At 45.0% G+C, this 17,744-nt stretch overlaps 1 protein-coding gene across 2 annotated transcripts in view; it reads left to right on the plus strand.

Moving 5' to 3' along the window:
- The first annotated feature begins 510 nt into the window (after positions 1 to 510).
- Positions 511 to 17,744, plus strand: part of LOC116978246 (PDZ and LIM domain protein 4-like) — a 69,087-nt gene continuing 51,853 nt past the window's right edge. The window contains exon 1 of one of the 2 annotated variants that reach the window (XM_033029244.1): positions 511 to 714. In XM_033029244.1, coding sequence (XP_032885135.1) covers positions 622 to 714 — 93 coding nt within the window. In that variant the 5' untranslated portion in view covers positions 511 to 621. The other variant, XM_033029245.1, reaches the window with a different exon arrangement.

Raw genomic sequence — 17,744 nt, forward strand, 5'->3', positions numbered from 1 at the left:
GGCCGAAGGGCCTGTTTCCACACTGTATGACTCTGTGACTTTATGACTCCATGATATTGCCGTGAATGAGGCTTTCCAACGGGATCATCATGTTAGAAATTTTGCTTTTCCAGAAGCTTACTGCGACGTTAAAATTTCCAGTGAGCCCACAACCCTATTTTGACCTGCACTGATTTGCAAAGTGTAAATGGAGACAAGCATCTCGACCCGAAACGTCACCCATTCCTTCTCTCCAGAGATACTGCCTGACCCGACTCCCACTGAGTTATTCCAGCATTTTGTGTCTACCTTCAATGGTTCACTTGGTGGGCATGATGCTGCCTGTGAATGCGGACTACAACTCCCAGCGAGCACTGCGCGCGTCCTGGAGTCCCGGGAGCGGTCGCCCTGGCAACGACGGCGGGGCTGTCAATCACAGCGGCGGCTCCTTTGGACTGCGTCACGCGCGGACGGGGGATGTCCCGGTCAATGACGTAATGCGAAAGCACTTCATTTAAAGGGAGGGGGATAGAGAGGAGGGAAGGGTTATTGCAGCTTTTTTTTGCTTAGTCAGTCTCGCTGGGAAGACAGAAAGTGCTTGTTGCAAATTGTTGCTGGAGGAGCATTGCACATTAAAAAAAAATGCCTCACCCTGTGACTCTGTACGGACCTTCACCATGGGGCTTTAGATTAGTAGGAGGCAAGGATTATAGCCAGCCCTTAACAATATCGCGGGTAAGCAACACCTCTCTGCGGGAGAAGGGCAATGGGAAACTTCTCTTCCATTGCACTTGAAGCTATTTGCTCAGCGAGCCGTGGTACAGTTCATCCTGGCGACAATGTGTGACCGTGTCATTGTGATTTCAGATCTTGAAGGAGGTCAGCAGATGATGGAAACTTGCAGCAAACTTGTGCTGGTCACTTTGTGTTAAAAAGTAATTCTGGAATGGCCCTTAAGTTTCTGCTTTTTAAATGTGGTTTGAAGTAAGGGTATTCTCGACCATTCCAGACTCTTTATTTTGCCAGTGTTATTTGTTTCACTCTGTGAAGGTGGAACATTGGCTTGCTACTCTTTGCACTTGCAATTGTGTGCTAACTCGAATATTTACTTGGTGCCTAGTGCTGGATGCGAGTTTTTTAAAACAATCGCCCCTATTGTTATCTCGAAGGCATAACGGGCTGCAGACTAGTTCACCGTAAGTGAACCTCTGCTGGGTTCTGGACTCTAGTGTTATTTCAAGTGGTGAAATGGGACTCGTTGAAAATGCTGAAGGCAATTTTCCTGAATGCACGAGTGAGTTAATGCAACAAGCAAGGTTCAGTTCCGAGAGAAGAATATTTTTTTTGTCAGGAAACCACGCTACAACTCTCATTGTGGGCGCATTTTTGGATGAAGGTTAACGTTGAGCTATAATTCATACAGGGCTCAGTTGAAATATTTAGCAAATAATGTGGCTCTTTCCACTCTCTGTATGTATGTAACAATTTTAAATGGCCATTAACGTTGTTTTAAATCACTTGTCCTTGTTTGGCATCGCTAATAAATCACATACTTTTCTCGCTTTGCATAGTCTTTGCTTGTTTTAGTAAGTGTTTTGTTCATAGTAAGTGCACATGTATCCCTCGTCGGTTGGGACCCACTTTAGCTGAAGGCGGTTTATAAATTGAGAGATTTCCAGTATTCTCCTGGGGTAACAAAGTCGTAACTACATCTTACAAAGAAGGAACTATAAAAATGGTACTCAAGGGAGTTTGTATGAATTCTACAATGCAATAAAACTAAACGGATCTTTTAGTTTTGGATTCTCAGATGTATCAAAATATTTAATTGAAAATTTTGCCTTTGTCATTTATGTTAATACTTAAGTAGAGCATTTAGGCTCAAACGTCGAATGATTTTATCACCTTTTAAAATGAATGTTTGTGGATTTAATGTGTAGGAAAGAACTGCAGATGCTGGTTTAAATCGAAGGTAGACACAAGATGTTGGAGTAACTCAACGGGTCAGGCATCATCTCTGGAGAGAAGGAATGGGTCACGTTTCGGTTCGACTAAGGGTCTGGATGTTGGAAGCCAGCATTTCCATTTAGGTCTCCCTTAGGTCTTGACCCGAAACTTCTCTCCAGAGATGCTGCCTGACCCGCTGAGTTACTCCAGCATTTTGTACCCACCTTTTTGGATTTAATGCTCTGTGCAATTGTTTGGTAGGGAAAGAAATCCATAGTGTTGACCTTAGGAGCTGGTTGGGATCGGTCTGTTTATACGGCTCTTATGTCAATTCAGAGTGTAAGGTGAGACCACATCTGAGCACTTGTGCTGTGGAAATCAGTAACAAATTAGTTGGCTTTAAATACTTGAATGGTTAGTATATTGTGGTTTGTACATTGGTATGATTAGTATATTGTCACATACTCCAGGGTGCAATGGAATTACATGTTGTTCAAGAAGGAACTGCAGATGCTGGAAGATCGAAGGTACACAAAAATGCTGGAGAAACTCAGCGGGTGCAGCAGCATCTATGGAGCGAAGGAAATAGGCGACGTTTCGGGCCGAAACCCTTCTTCAGATTTCTTCTTTGAATGGAATTACATGTTGGCACAAAGCTCATTAAGTTCATGTCACAGGAGCAGAATGAATGAATGAATACGTTTATTGTCATTGCACAATACTGTGCAACGAAATTCCATTACATCTCCTCCGGTTAAAAAAAAAATACAAACACGACAACCATTGACACATATGTACACTTATTAGTAAAATAATAAATAAGTATTTAAAAAGAATTTGGTGGCATTTCTTGGAATTACATTTTGCTTCCCCAGTGTTCTCTGTTGGAATTAAGCTCTTTTATCGCACATGGGTAGAAACTATTTTTTAATCTACCGGTGCGAGCCTTCAGAGACCTGAATCGCCTCCCAGAGGGTAGCAGAGTGAAAAGGTGGTTGGCAGGGTGGGATGTGTCCTGCTTGATGTTTGTGGCCTGGCGCAAGCATCGGGCCTTATATATATATCATCCAAGGAGGGCAGTTGAGCGTTTGTAATGCTCTGTGCAGTTTTTATAACTCTGCAGCGCCATTCAGCCCATCGTCTACTAAGCCATTCAATTCAATTCAATTTTAATTTTAATGTCATTGCACAGATACAAGTATGGGTACAACGAAATGCAGTTTAGCGTCAGTCCGTAGTAATAGTGCAATATAGAAATAAAAATACAGAATAAGCAAACAATGTGGACGGAGAGACTGGAGAAATCTATCGGTGGGACTCCGAGTTCAGCAATGTGATATTGTTGTTGTAGAAGCTGTTCCTCATCCTACTAGTACGAGACCTGAGGCTCCTGTACCGCCTCCCTGATGGGAGGAGGGCAAACAGTCCATGGTTGGGGTGGGAGGGGTCTTTGATGATCTGCCCGGCCCGTCTCAGACACCGTTTTCGGTGGAGGGCATCCATGGCAGGGAGCGGGGCACCGATGATGTACTGAGTGGTTTTCACCACCCGTTGTAGTGCCTTCCTGTCCGCTACGGTGCAACTGCTGTACCATACCGTGAAGCATGTGGTCAGGATGCTCTCGATGGTACAGCGGTAAAAGTTGGTCAGGATCTGGGGGGACAGGTGAGCTTTCTTGAGCCTCCTCAGGAAGTAAAGTCGCTGCTGCGCCTTTTTGATCAGTTTGGTGGTATTGAGGGACCAGGACAGATCCTCCGAGATGTGTACCCCGAGGAATTTGTAGTTGGAGACGCGCTCCACCTCAGTCCCGTTTATATGGATGGGGGTATGTCTGCCCCCTCTGTTCTTCCTGAAGTCAACAATAATTTCCTTCGTCTTCTTGGAGTTGAGGACGAGGTTATTGTTGGCACACCAGGTTGTCAGGTGCTGGACCTCCTCCCTGTAGGCTGACTCGTCGTTGTCACTGATCAGTCCTACCACCGTGGTGTCGTCGGCAAATTTAATGATGGCGTTGGAGCTATTCTTAGGGATGCAGTCATGGGTGAAGAGGGAGTAGAGAAGAGGGCTGAGCACACAGCCCTGTGGCACGCCGGTGTTCAGTGTTATAGTGGAGGAGGTGAGGTTGTTGACCCTAACAGACTGTGGTCTGTTGGTGAGGAAATCCAGTGTCCAATTGCAGAGGGAGGTGGAGATGCCAAGTCCATTGAGTTTGGTGATCAAGCTGGCGGGGATGACAGTGTTAAAGGCAAAGCTGAAATCAATGAACAGCAATCTGATGTAGGTGTTATTGCTGTCCAGGTGGGTCAGGGCAGAGTGTAGGGCCGCCGATAACGTGTCCTCTGTAGACCTGTTGGTCCGGTAGGCAAACTGATGGGGGTCCAGTGTGGGGGGGAGGCTGGCTTTGAGGTGAGCCAAGATCAGCTGCTCAAAGCACTTTGCAATGACAGGGGTGAGTGATCATGGCTAATCAATGTTTTTCCCTCAACCCCATTCTTCTGACTTCTCCCCATGACACCATTGCTAATCAAGAACCTGTGAGTCTCCACTTTAAAAATACCCAATGACTTGGAGATAGAAACAAAAAGCTGGAGTAACTCAGCGGGGCGAGCAGTATTTCTGGAGAGAAGGAATGAGTGACGTTTTGGGTCGAGAACCTTCTTATAACTTTGTTTACTTTGACAAAATTCTCCTCTCTGACAAGCAAGCTTTTTGTGTCATCTTTGGTTTAAACCAGCATCTGCAGTTCCTTCCTACCCAATGACTTGGCCTCCACATACGATGAGTTCCACAAATTTGTATAGGAAGGAACTGCAGATGCTGGTTTACACTGAAGATAGACACAAAATGCTGGAGTAACTCAGCATGTCAGGCAGCATCTCTGGAGAAAAGGAATGGGTGACATTTTGGGCCAAGACCCTTCTTCAGACTCTGAATTGGGAGAGAGAGTACTGTGTACCCAATATACAATTGGGTCCAATATACTGCTTTAGAAATTCTATTGTGTATGGAATAATTTTAATTGAGTGTTGAATAGCAACCCTTTGACTGACTGGAAAATGATAGCTATACACAACTGACAATACCCTAAATGTTTTAGTAAACTTGTGACATCATCATAGAGCTCTACAGCATGGAACTAGGCATTGGGTTTGGCGTGGAGACACAAGGAACTGCAGATGTTGGAATTTTGCATAAAGCACAAAGTGCTGGAGTGAGTCAGCGGGTCAGGCAGCATCTCTGGAGTACGTGGACAGGAAGACATTTTGGTTGGGACCCTCCTTCAGACCTAAAATGTCACCTACACATGTCCTTGAGTTGGTAGATTGGGCTAGCCCCATTTATGTTCACAAGTTAGGGGAGCATAATTAGGCCATTCGGCCCAACAAGTCTACTCAGCCATTCAATCGTGGCTGGCCTATCTTTCCCTCTCAATCCCATTTGCTTGTATTTGGCCAACTGCCTTCTTTAAAAAAAAAAAACAAAAAAAACCAACCCCTCCTTATCCATAGCTCATCCAGGAATATAATATGCAGTAGCTGTGCTTTGTGGGTAGAGCTGGGTCATCAAGTGGTTTGCTATGTAATAACAAGGAACTGCAGGTGATGGTTTATACCGAAGATAGAAGCAAAGTGCAGGAGTAACTGCATCTGTGGAGAACATGAATAGTAGGCGTTTCAGGACTGGAGCTTTCTTCTGATATTCATTTATCCATTTTCTTCATAGATGCAGACTGGCCTGCTAAATTAGCCCAGCAAATTGTGTCTATACATGTTTGCAATGCACGACTGGTGTTGTAGGGTGTTGTAGTGTAGATACAAGAATGACAACATTGACAGACCTTGAATACAGCAGTCCCAGTGGGTTAGTGGGCAGAAAGTGATTGAGCCTGTTCCATCCTGAGTAATGCCTGGATGATAGGCATGAAAAGCTGGAGTAACTCAGCGACAAAGGAAGCATCTGGAGAGAAGGAATGGGTGGGGTTTGGGGTCTCGACCCTTCTTCAGACTGAAGAAGGGTCTCGACACAAAACGTCATCCATTCCTTCTCTCCAGAGATGCTGCCTGTCTCGCTGAATTACTCCAGCTTTTTTTTTTTTTTTTGTGTCTATCTTCGGTTTAAACCAGCATCTGCATTTTCTTCCTACACATAATGCCTGGATGACCAGTACTGACGAAGGCATCTAGCTTGGGGATACAGCATGTAAACAGGCCCTTCGACCCACCAAGTCCACGCCAACCATCGATCGTTAGTTTTATGTTACTAATGTTATGTTTTGTTTATGTAGTTCCCTACACACCAGGGCTAATTTGCAGAGACCAATTCACCTACAAACCCGCATGTCTTTGGCATGTGGGAGGAAACTTGCATGGTCACAAGGAGAACATGCAAACTCCACACAGAAAGCACCCGTAGTCAGGATCAAACCCCGGGGTCTCTGGCGCTGTGAGTCAGCAGCTCTACCAGCTGTGCCACCGTGCCTTTTCTCCAGAGATGCTGCCTGACCTGTGAATTCCTCCAGCAGCCTATCTTCTATTGTAGGTGAGGATGTTTTGATGGGTGGACAAAGACAAGAGAGAAAGGAGACGGTGTATCGGATAAGAGTGAAATGGGAAGCCATTTGTCAGTGGCACTCAATCCAACTACCTTGCCACCTTTCCCTTGAAATCGCAGTATCCATGAAGATGGCTTTGACCAATATTTCCTTGAAAATCAAATTAAAGAATTAATCTGGTAAATTAGTTAAATTCTCATTCGTGTAGCAATTTTACATTCTTAATGTTGTATTAGCATTGCCCATTCGCAAATACTTTAAAAATATTTTTTCCGCTTTTTTAATAAATTGAAAATATTGTGATTTCACAATGTGCATAGCTTGAGGGGTGCAGATGTTTCTAACCCTTTTAGGATTTAAATAAACACAAAGTAATATTTGGTAAGATCTTTGGCTTCCTCTCACACTCCAAAGACGTACAGGTTTGTAGGTTAATTGGCTTGGTATAAATATAAATAAATTGTCCATGTGTGTAGGAATATGTGAATGTGCGGGGATCGCTGGTCGGTGAGGATTCGGTGGACCGAAGGGGCCTATTTCCGCACAGTATCTCCAAAAACTAAACCAAAACTATACTTAGATTGTAGTCCTTCCACACAAAGCCTTTAGTGTTAGCAGGATTTGAGATTCTGCTGTAAGAACTGACAACAGTCATAAAATACTATGTAACTGTTCTGAATGATAATTGCTATAGTATGCAGGACACTTAATGACAAGGCAACAATTGCTTAACAAATTTGTTTTTATTCAATGTTGCAATTAATGAAAATAGAAAATCTGTAATTAGTTTATAGAATTAAAAATGACAGCAAACATTAACTGGAGCACTCTGTCTATTGTTAGGGTTTAAGTTCCCAGGTCACAATTTGAGATGATATGTTATGTTCGTTGATTTGTCACTTTTCCGTCGGTTCTCCCTTTTGTGCAAATCCATCAAACGGCCGTCTTGTTCGGCCTTTTGTGAACAAATCTCGCAACTAATCTTCAACTAGAAGCTTGGAATGCAAAGAGAACTGAGCACTTTGTGCATGATATGTGGAAGATGGTTTGTCATGTGTGTGTGTGTGGGTATTTTGTAAGTTTTCTTGTAGAGATGCGAAGCACACATAGTAATGTGTGGATACTTGGATATGGTGGCCATGGAGAAACTCCAAAGCAGTGGCGCTGCGGTAGAGTTGCTGCCTCAGCGCCACAGACCCAGGTTGGTACCTGAGTACGGGTGCTGCCTGCACGGAGCTTGTACCTTCGCCCTGTAACCATGTGGGTTTTCTCCGGGTGCTCTGGTTTCCTCCCACATTCCAAAGTCGTGCAGGTTTATAGGTTAATATTTGGCTTCTGTAAATTGTCCCTCGTGCGTAGGATGCAAAAGTGGGTTAGCATAGAACGAGTGAATGGCCGCTGAGGACTCGTCGGGCCAAAAGGCCTGTTTTCGCACTATCTCTAAACCAAAAGTAAGGTTTCTTGCCCCTTTCCAATCATCATTGTATGTTTGAGCAACATGGGCAGGTGGGAGTAGCGTAGATGGGGTATCTTGGTCAGCATGGGTGAGTTGGGCTGAAGAGCCTGTTTCCATGGCGTATGACTGAAGGTGAAGTTCACTATCTAGGTAGGCTCTTTTGGAGCTAACATTGTGCTGCCACCTGGAGGCTGATATTTCTTTAGACATTGATTAAAACTCTCATAATTTTGGGATTATTATTTATTATTATCCTGAGTACCCAGGTACTGTGAGAAACATTGTTTTGTATGCTATTCAATCAGATTAAATATACCATACATAAATCCAATCAAGTTAAACTCTAGTACAATAGGTAGAGCAAAGGGAAAGATAAAGAGTGCAGAATATAGTTCTCAACATTGTGGCAAATTAGTTCCAGAAACAAAATCCAATGTCCGCAATGGGCTAGAGGTGTATCCAGACAGTTTAATAATATGTGAATGCTTCATTTAGCATAATTCCGATGGGTAACTACGCACTTCGTCCGAGCACATTATCGCACGCGTCATACAAGCCGTCTTAAATGACCACCTAAACTGTCATTTGGCAACCTAAAAAGCTGCCAAGGTTGCCCGGCTGACAACAGAGAATAAAAGTTAAGTGAGAGCCCTGTTAGTGATGCAGATGCAGCAGCAAGGTAGTCAGCCTCCGAGTCTGTGCCGAACGCTGACGAGGGACAAATTATAATTTTTACTGAAGCCAATTAACCTACAAATCTGCATCTTTGGAGTGTGGGAGGAAACCAGAGCGCCCGTGGAAAACACATGCGAGCATAGGGCGAGCGTACAAACCAAAGATCCTATAGCGGACCAAGATAGACCACTCCTTCTAAACGTAATGGGTTGACGTGTAGTGCGGAACGTGGGCCTTTTTTTTCATCCATTTCAATAACGCAACCCGACTCGCAGTGTAATCAACGTTGCGGGGGAACAGTTTGTGTTAATAAATTATAATTCTGAAAATGAGAAGATTTTTCCCAAATTACTTTTATTTGTACGGGGATGTTTCCGTAACCGGCTTCTATCTCTGCACTAGTGTCCTACGGGATCTTTGGTGCGGAGACGGAAGCCGGTTATGGAAATGGGGCCGAAAATGACCCATGAATCTGCCCATGACCGTACTACGTCTTTTTCGTAGAGTGATCTATCTTGCTCGCTATAGGATCTTTGGTACAAACTCTGTATATTCAGCACCCGTAGTCAGCATCGAGCCCGCGTCTCTGGTGCTGCAAGGCAGCAACTCTACAGCTGCTCTACCCTGCCGCCCTTCACAGCACAAAGGCTTATGGAAGGATTGTTCAGAACCCTGATAACGGAGGGGAAGAAGCTGTTCCTGAACACAGAAGAAGGAATGACCAGGGTAGGACAAGTCGGCAATTATGTCGTTTACTTTTCCAAGGCAGTGTGAAATGGTGGGAAGTCGGGTCGGTGATGGAATGGGCTATAAGGCATTGCTTTGCTATCACCTCTAGGCTTATAAATTGAAAGATGTTCTGTTCTTTTGGCTGAAATGCTGGATTTTCTTTTGCTGGAAGTTGCAATTGTTGAATGCCTGGACCAGTGCACTGTAGTTGAAACACCCAAGTGATTGCTCGTCAGGACACTAATGTGGAATTAGCCATATAAACTGTACAGCTGCATTCACCACCACAGAGGGGCTTGGGGATGGTGTATTGAGACATAGGAGTCTCACCAGAATTTCACGCAAGACAGTTCTAACCTAAAGCTGCCTTTTAGAATGCTAATTCTGCCAAGTATTCATTTGGATAATGAAAATGTTATTTTATTCCTGTAAACGACAAAATCTAACATGCAACTTATAAATTGGCACAACTTAATAAAGACACAAGGAACTTCAGATCTGTGGGAAGGGACTGCAGATGCTGGTTTAAACCGAAGATAGACACAAAAAGCTGGGGTAGCTCAGCGGGGACAGGCAGCATCTCTGGAGAGGTGATGTTTTGGGTCAAGACCCGAGGTCTGAGGAAGGGTCTCAACTCAAAGTCACCCATTCCTTCTCTCTAGAGGTGCTGCCTATCCTGTTAGGGAACTTTTCAGATGCTAGTTTACAAAAAATCTCTGACTGGGTGACTGGACTATTTGACCGAAGCATCTTCAAGCGATTTTCAACATTGACTCTTTTTTTCCCCCAGCAGTTTTGAAAGTAAAATGCAAAAGCCTTTTTTGGACTCTTCACATTCCACCATGCTCCTCAACCATGAGGCTCTTTCTGCGATTAGCTGTGTCCATAAATGCCTCTACTCCTATATCAGGCATTTGCACATCTCCATGGAATCTCAGGGGAACTCCTTTGGCTTCTCTGGTCGTGTTAGACAATGGTCGGTTTTAAACATTCTGTGGAAATCCCCAGTTGAACAAGGTTTGTTTGTTTAGTTTAGTTTCGAGATACAGCGTGGAAACAGGCCCTTCGGCCCACCGGTTCCGTGCCGACCAGCGATCCCCGCACATTAACACTATCCTACACCCACTCGGGACAATTTTTACATTTGCCAAGCCAATTAACCTACATACCTGCACGTCTTTGGAATGTGGGAGGAAACCGAAGATCTTGGAGAAAACCCACGCGGGTCACGGGGAGAAGGTACAAACTCCGTGCAGACAGTGCCCGTAGTCGGGATCGAACCCGGGTCTCCAGAGCTGCATTCGCTGTAAGACAGCAACTCTACTGCTTCGCCACCGTGACTTAACTGTTTTGTTAAGCAGTTGTATAATTAGTGAACATCAGGTTACACCTTGATTCATACCTATACCCCACTATTTCAGTTTGGTTTTAGTTTATTGCCATGTGTACAGAGGTACAGTGAAAAGCTTTTGCATGCTAACCATTCAGTGGAAAGACAATACATTATTGCAATCAAGCCATATGCAGTGCACAGATACATGATAAGGGATTAACGTTTGGTGCAAGGTAAAGTCTGATCAAAGATGGTTAAAATTTAGGGAAACCAATTAATCTAAAAACCTGTACGCCTTTGGAGTGTGGGAGGAAACCGGAGCATCCAGAGAAAACCTACGCAATAACAGAGAGAGCTTACAGACAGCACCCATAGTCAGGGTGAAGGCCAGGTCCCTGGCACTGTAAGGCAGCAACTCTATCAATGTGCCACCCCTAAATCTGTTAACCTGTAGCAAGCAAGAATTCATTGCAGAAGCAGACACAGTGCTGGATTAACTCAGCACGTCAGGCAGCAACTCTGGAGAACATTGAGGGGTGACGTTTTGGATCAGGATCCAACCTCAGCACTTTGTGTCTTCTGCAAACCAGCATCTGCAGTTCCTTGTTTCTACTCTAAGAATTTAATGGGTTTGTGTCGCAACAGAGCAATGAAATATGTGCTTGCTGCAGTTTAACAAGCCCATTAATGTAATAACACGCACAAATAAAATATATATTAGCCCATAATACAATGTATTAATAACAGTATTACTAGGTAACCATAATTGTTTAAAGCCAAAGTCTGTAGTGCTGCCAAAAACAGTCCATGGTGGTTCATAGTTGCTGAGGTAGTGGTTAATGCTGTGCGGGCTTTAATGTCTAGTTGTTAGCAAGATGCTGTTCTTGACTGTTTTTGTGCTTCTATACCACCCTCTCGATGGTAGAAGCGAGATGAGAGTGTGGCCAGGGTGGTGTGGGCCACTGATGATATTGGCTGTTTTTTTGAGGCAATGCCTTCTATAGAGCCTTTCAATGGTGGGGAACTCTGTACCTATGATGGGGCGGGCATCTCTGTAGCCTCCTTCATTCCTGGGCGTTTGAGTTACCGAGCCAGGCTGTAATGCAACCAGTCTGTTTGCTAGTCTATTCTTTAATTAAAATACCAAGCACTCTGCCTGCCCCAACCCAAAAAAATACCATTACTGGTTTGTGTAGGAAGGAACAACAGATGCTGGTTTACACCCAAGATAGACACAATGCAGGAATTACTTAGCGGGACAGGCAGCATCTCTGGAGAGAAGGAATGGGTGATGTTTTGGGTCGAAACCCTTCTTCAGACTGAAAGTCGGGGGAGAGGGAGTCTAGAGATATGGAAGGGTAAGGTGTGAAAATGACAGATCAAAGCAGACTATTCTACATTATTGGTTTCTCTGGAGTGGTTGTATTCATCAGATATCTGCTGACCCTTGTTAGTCTTGATCCACTGGTCATTATTTTAGTGCTGGAATTATTGATTATCAGCTTGTTAAATAGAACCAAAAATATATATATTTTAAATGAAGACAAAAGTGCTGGAGAAACTCAGCGGGTGCAGCAGCATCTATGGAGCAAAGGAAATAGGCAACGTTTCTGGCCGAAACCCCGAAACTTTACCAATTTCCTTCGCTCCATAGATGCTGCTGCACCCGCTGAGTTTCTCCAGCACTTTTGTCTACCTTCGATTTTCCAGCATCTGTAGTTCCTTCTTAAGCAATATATTTTAAATGATTTGTCCGTCTCTGCATATGCAGCTTCACCAGTGCATTATTCCACAAAATTATTTTGTAATCAAAAGCATATACATATCTCAATTGTCCAAAAGGAATTCGACTCGTGTCTAGTAGAGTGAAATACAAGCTGTATGATTTTAAAGGATGACTTGATCTATGCATTTTCAAATTACAAACAGAATTGCATTTTTTGTTGACCTGATCAGTTTTTGAAAAATGCCAGTAAATGCCAGACTTGATCTAATGGGGAATAATGAGGTGTGTCTTACATTGAGTTTCGCCATGACTTTGTTTTGCTTAAGTGTCTTCAAGTGTTAGCTCTGTTTCCCTTCCCCTGGGCATGACCTGACCTATTAAGTGCTTACAGAATTTTCCATTTTATTTTGGGTGTTGTTTATACAACTTGTACAATGATAATCCCTTAGACAAACACAAAGCTGGAGTAACTCAGCCGGTCAGGCAGCATCTCTGGAAAAAAGGAATAGGTGGTGTTTTGGGATCGATAGCCTTCAGCCTCTACTCGCTGGAGTTTAGAAGGATGAGGGGTGGACCTCATTGATGTTAGCAACTAGTGAAAGGCCTGGATAGAGTGGATGTGGAGAGGATGTTTCCACTAGTGGATGAGCCTGGCATCAGTCATAGCCTCAGAATAAAAGGAAGTTTCTTTAGGAAGGAGATGAGGAGAAATTTATTTTATCAGAGTGTGGTGAATCTGTGGACTTCATTGTCACAGAAGGCTGTGGAGGCCAAGTCAGTGAATATTTTTAAGGCAGAGATAGATATATTCTTGATTGGTATGGGTGTCGGGGAGAAGGTAGGAGAATGGGGTTAAGAGGGAAAGATAGATTAGCCATGATTGAATGGCGGAGTAGACTTGGTGGGCTAAAGGCTAAATTCTGCTCCTATCAATTATGACCCAAAACATCACTTAATCCTTCTCTCCAGAGATGCTGCCTGACCCTCTGAGTTACTCCAGTTTTTTGTGCCCGTCTTTGGTTTAAACCAGCAACTGCCGTTCCTCCGAAGGGTTTCGGCCCGAAACGTTGCTTATTTCCTTCGCTCCATAGATGCTGCTGCACCTGCTGAGTTTCTCCAGCATTTTTGTGTACCTGCGATTTTCCAGCATCTGCAGTTCCTTCTTAAACACGTGATAATCTCATTCTTGGTTATAAGAGACAATCAGCAACAATGGACACCATTCTACCCCCCCATGGTCAACAAGGGACTACTGTAGTAAGTTAGCTGGAACAAGTTTATGATTGCTCCTTGCATGCTGTTTGCATTGTTGCCTAATGTTTAACCATAAAGCAAATTGCAGGGGAATACAATGCTGGTTTACAAATACATACACAAAGTGCTGGAGTAACTCAGCGGATCGGGCAGGATCTCTGGAGAACATGAATAGGTGATGTTTCAGGTCAGGACCCGAAGTGGTTTGATGAAGGGTCCCCAACCAGAAACGTCGCCTATCCATGTTTTTCCTGAGATGTTGCCTGACCCGTTGTGTTACTCCAGCACTTTGTGTCTTTGAAGTGACGGAGGAACTTGGCGGGCCAGGCATCAACTGAGGGGAAAGGCCAGGCAACGTTTTGTGTCGGGGCACTTCTTCAGGCAGAGTAGCGACCAAAGCAACATTGTATTCAACGATTGCACCATCATTGAATGCCTCTGTAAAACTAAATATTTATAGTCTTCCGACTCCTTTTGCTGCCAATGATGAGCTTTCTGAAGTATTTAAGAGAGTTGCAATGCAGGAAGTAAGGCAGCCTGTTTCCACCATGATGATTCTTGGGGTGTTTACTTTAAGAACGTTACTTAATTGGTTGCTAGATGTTGGACAGGATACCAGGGATGAGGACTGCCAGCACGTTATTTCCATTATAAGGGAAGGGGTGGTGGGCAGGTTTTGTTCCGTCTTTGACAACTGTCCAGCTGTTCCAAACATTGCCTGCAAGGAGGACTCTTTTAACGTAAAGGCCAAATGTGGCCCGATGGGACTAGCTTAGACGGGGCAACTTGGTCAGTGTGGAGGAGTTGGGTAGGAACGAACTGCTGCTGCTGGTTTTCACCGAAGATAGACCCTAAAATGCTGGGGTAACTCAGTGGGACAGGCAACATCTCTGCAGTCCTTCTGTGGATTGTCACCTTGTCGTGGTGGAGAAGCTTGTGTGGACCTGAGATCCTGAGAGCGATGCCGTCTGGAGCTATGCTCCTGGTAGGGCCACCCATGGCGGTAAGGTAGAGGGGGAGATCTCTGACAAAGAGCAATCCAACCAAGACCTCGATGGTGGAACAGGCGGAGGATGATGCCACACTTTAGTGGAGCGTCACAACGGCTGGGAAGGCGGATGAAGGCTGCAGCAGAAAAGGGTCTCCGGTCGTCTTGGACTCCATGCCACTGGATCCTGACCCAGATCTGTCGAGGACCATGGGATGGCTGTCTGTGCACCAGTCTCCCCACGTTAAACAAAGTCACGCACAGGCGTCTTCCATGAGAGGACAGTCATACTCGTTTTGAGTGACTGCCGATGATGAATTCCACTGATTCGCAACTCTCTGGGTGAAAAAGTTTTTCCTCATCTCCGTCCTAAATGGCCCACCCCTTATTCTTAAACTGTGACCCCTGGTTCTAGACTCCCCCAACATCGAGAACATGTCCAAAGTTCTTGGGCGGCACAGCTGTAGAGTTGCTACCTTGGTGCCTGACACACCTGGGTTCAAACCTGACTACAGGTCCTCTCTCCGGGCACTCCGGTTTCCTCCCACACTCCACTCCTTCTGTTCATTGTGAATTGTCCCTCGTGTGTAGGTAGTGCTAGTGTAAGGGGTGATCAGTGGTCAGTGTGGACGTTGTTCTGAAAGGCCCGTTTCCTTGCTGTATCCCTAAAGTCGCAGGTCTTCTCATGACTGACTCTAAGATCCCTTGTAACCCTGGCGTTCGTGAGCTAGAAGGTGTCCTGAAGCTGTTTAGTTCAGAAGGAGCCTAATATTTCGCCATTTTGGTCGGAAATGGTGTCTGGATTTTGGAGAGGGGGGGGGGTGTTTATGAAAAAGTTGGTGAATGATATTAAGCAAGGAAATCAATGTTGAGATTAATCGACCATGTCTTTCAATTTTTCTAGCAATTCTAATCTGCTCGCCTCTCTATCGCCCTTCCATAACCACATGCAGTGAAATGCTAGCCATTGACAGCTGATTAGACAACACTTCCATCCTAGCCAGCTAGCATCTTGGTTCTTGGTTTCTTGGTCCTCCAAAATATTCCAAATGGAATTTAAACTGGAGGTGGTGAAGGGAGGGCTTAAGCCAGAAAGGGTTATTGGGAAGAAATGCTGTTTGTTAGTTATCACTGGTACAGCCAACTATAATGGGTAAAGGTTATGTCCCATTGTGCAGTAGTTCATGTCTCGTTGTGCAGAATTCCCCGTGTTCTCTGAAAGTCCCCAATTGTATCAAAGAATCTGCAGAATGAAAGTTTCTATTTATTTCTCCACATGGCAGGCAGCCAACATTTCTGTACTCCTGACATTTGGGTTCTTCCCTGCTCTGAATTCCCCTTTCTGTACCCGAGTACATGGGAGGGGAAATCCATAGATAGACACAAAGTGCCGGAGTAACTCAGCGGGTCAGGCAGCATCTCTGGAGAAAAAGGACGGGTGAGAAGGATCCCGACCCAAAACGTCACCCATCCTTTCTCTCCTGCGATGCTGCCAGACCCGCTGAGTTACTCCAGCACTTTGTGTCTATCTTTAGTATAAACCTGCACCTGGATTTCTTTTGTTTCTATGAGGGCAAATCCATCTTGTTTTAAGACGATGTCTAATTTTCTTTTGCTGTGAGGAAAGACCATCTCAAAATACAATACAATACAAATTTATTGTCATTTGAACCTCAGTTCAAACAAAATTTGGTTTCTGGAGTCATACAACAAGAAAAGAACCAAGACACAGAAATAACACAATTTACACAAACATCCATCACAGTGAATTTCCTTCTCACTGTGATGGAAGGCAAAGTCTTGTCTCTCCCCCGTGTTCCATTCTTCTCCCGATGTTAAAGCCCCCGGCGGGCGATGGCAAGTCCCGCGGCCGTTCAAGCCGCGCGGGGCGATGCAAGGCCCCGCTCCGGTTCGCCCTCAACCCCGCAACTCGGGCGGGAGAAGTTACCGTTGCGGGAGCTCCGAAAAGCGGTCTCCCACCAGGGACCCGCGAGCTCCCGATGTCACCGTCCACCGGACCTGCGGCTGGAGCCTCCGAGCTCCGGCGTCGGGTCGCAGCCGCGCGCCACCCCAGCTCTCCATGCTCCGAAGCCGGCTAGCCCCATGATGGTGAGTAGTCCGCAGGCTCCGCGACAGGAGCCCCAGGGTCGTTCCGGTTGGAGGCTGCTCCACAGTGCTAGGCCCCAACGACAACGTAGACCCGACAGGGAAAAGGTCGGGTCACCCGTACAGGGAAGAGATGGGATTGTATCTTGTTGACGTCTCTGGTCCTCAAAGGGTTGTTGTGATGTCTTTGGACCCAGTTGAGAGAGTCACCAGACTTGACACTTGGCCTCTTTCAACAGATGCTGCCCCATTGAAGGTGCAATATTCATTCGTAACAGAGAGTGCCTGGCAATATTTTTAATATCTGGAATGAGATGGGGCAACATAGTGGCACAAGGGGTGGCACCCTGACACGATGGTAGAGTTGCTTCCTTCCAGTGCCAAAGACCCAGCTTCCATCCTGACCTCTGATGCTGTCTGAACAGAGTTTTTACATTCTGTGACCGCGTGGGTTTTCTCCAGGTGCTCTGGTTTTTAGGTTAATTGGCTCCATTAGGTTAATTGGCTTCAGCAAATGGTCCCTAGTCTGCAGGATAGAGCTAGTGTTTGGGCGATTGCTGGTCGGGGTGGGCCAAAGGGCCTATTTCCACACGATATCTCTAAAACCAAAACTAAGCCACTGCACTATTGAAAGTGCAGTTGCATTTGGAACACAGTATATTGCCTGCTAATTTGTTTAATTTATTTAATGGAATGAGATTCTAATAGCCACAGTGCTCTCAGCCCATGGCTTCGTATTGATCTCTGGTTTAGAGGGAAGTTTCCTTCAATCTTCACCCAGGAACTGGAGACAGTCCTGAACTACTATCTACTTTAACGGATGCATCTAATTCTCTCCTGCTGTTGATCGTGATCTCTAATTGAAAAATCTCCTTTCTATTGTACTTCTAAAGAAATGTTATTTCTGCTCACATTTCGTCAGCTTTTATGTTTGTTGCGTGTTAACCAGTCAATGGAAAAACAATACATGATTACGATCGAGCCATCCACAGTGTACTG

Source organism: Amblyraja radiata, chromosome 11, assembly GCF_010909765.2.
Source record: "Amblyraja radiata isolate CabotCenter1 chromosome 11, sAmbRad1.1.pri, whole genome shotgun sequence".
Lineage (NCBI taxonomy): Eukaryota > Metazoa > Chordata > Chondrichthyes > Rajiformes > Rajidae > Amblyraja > Amblyraja radiata.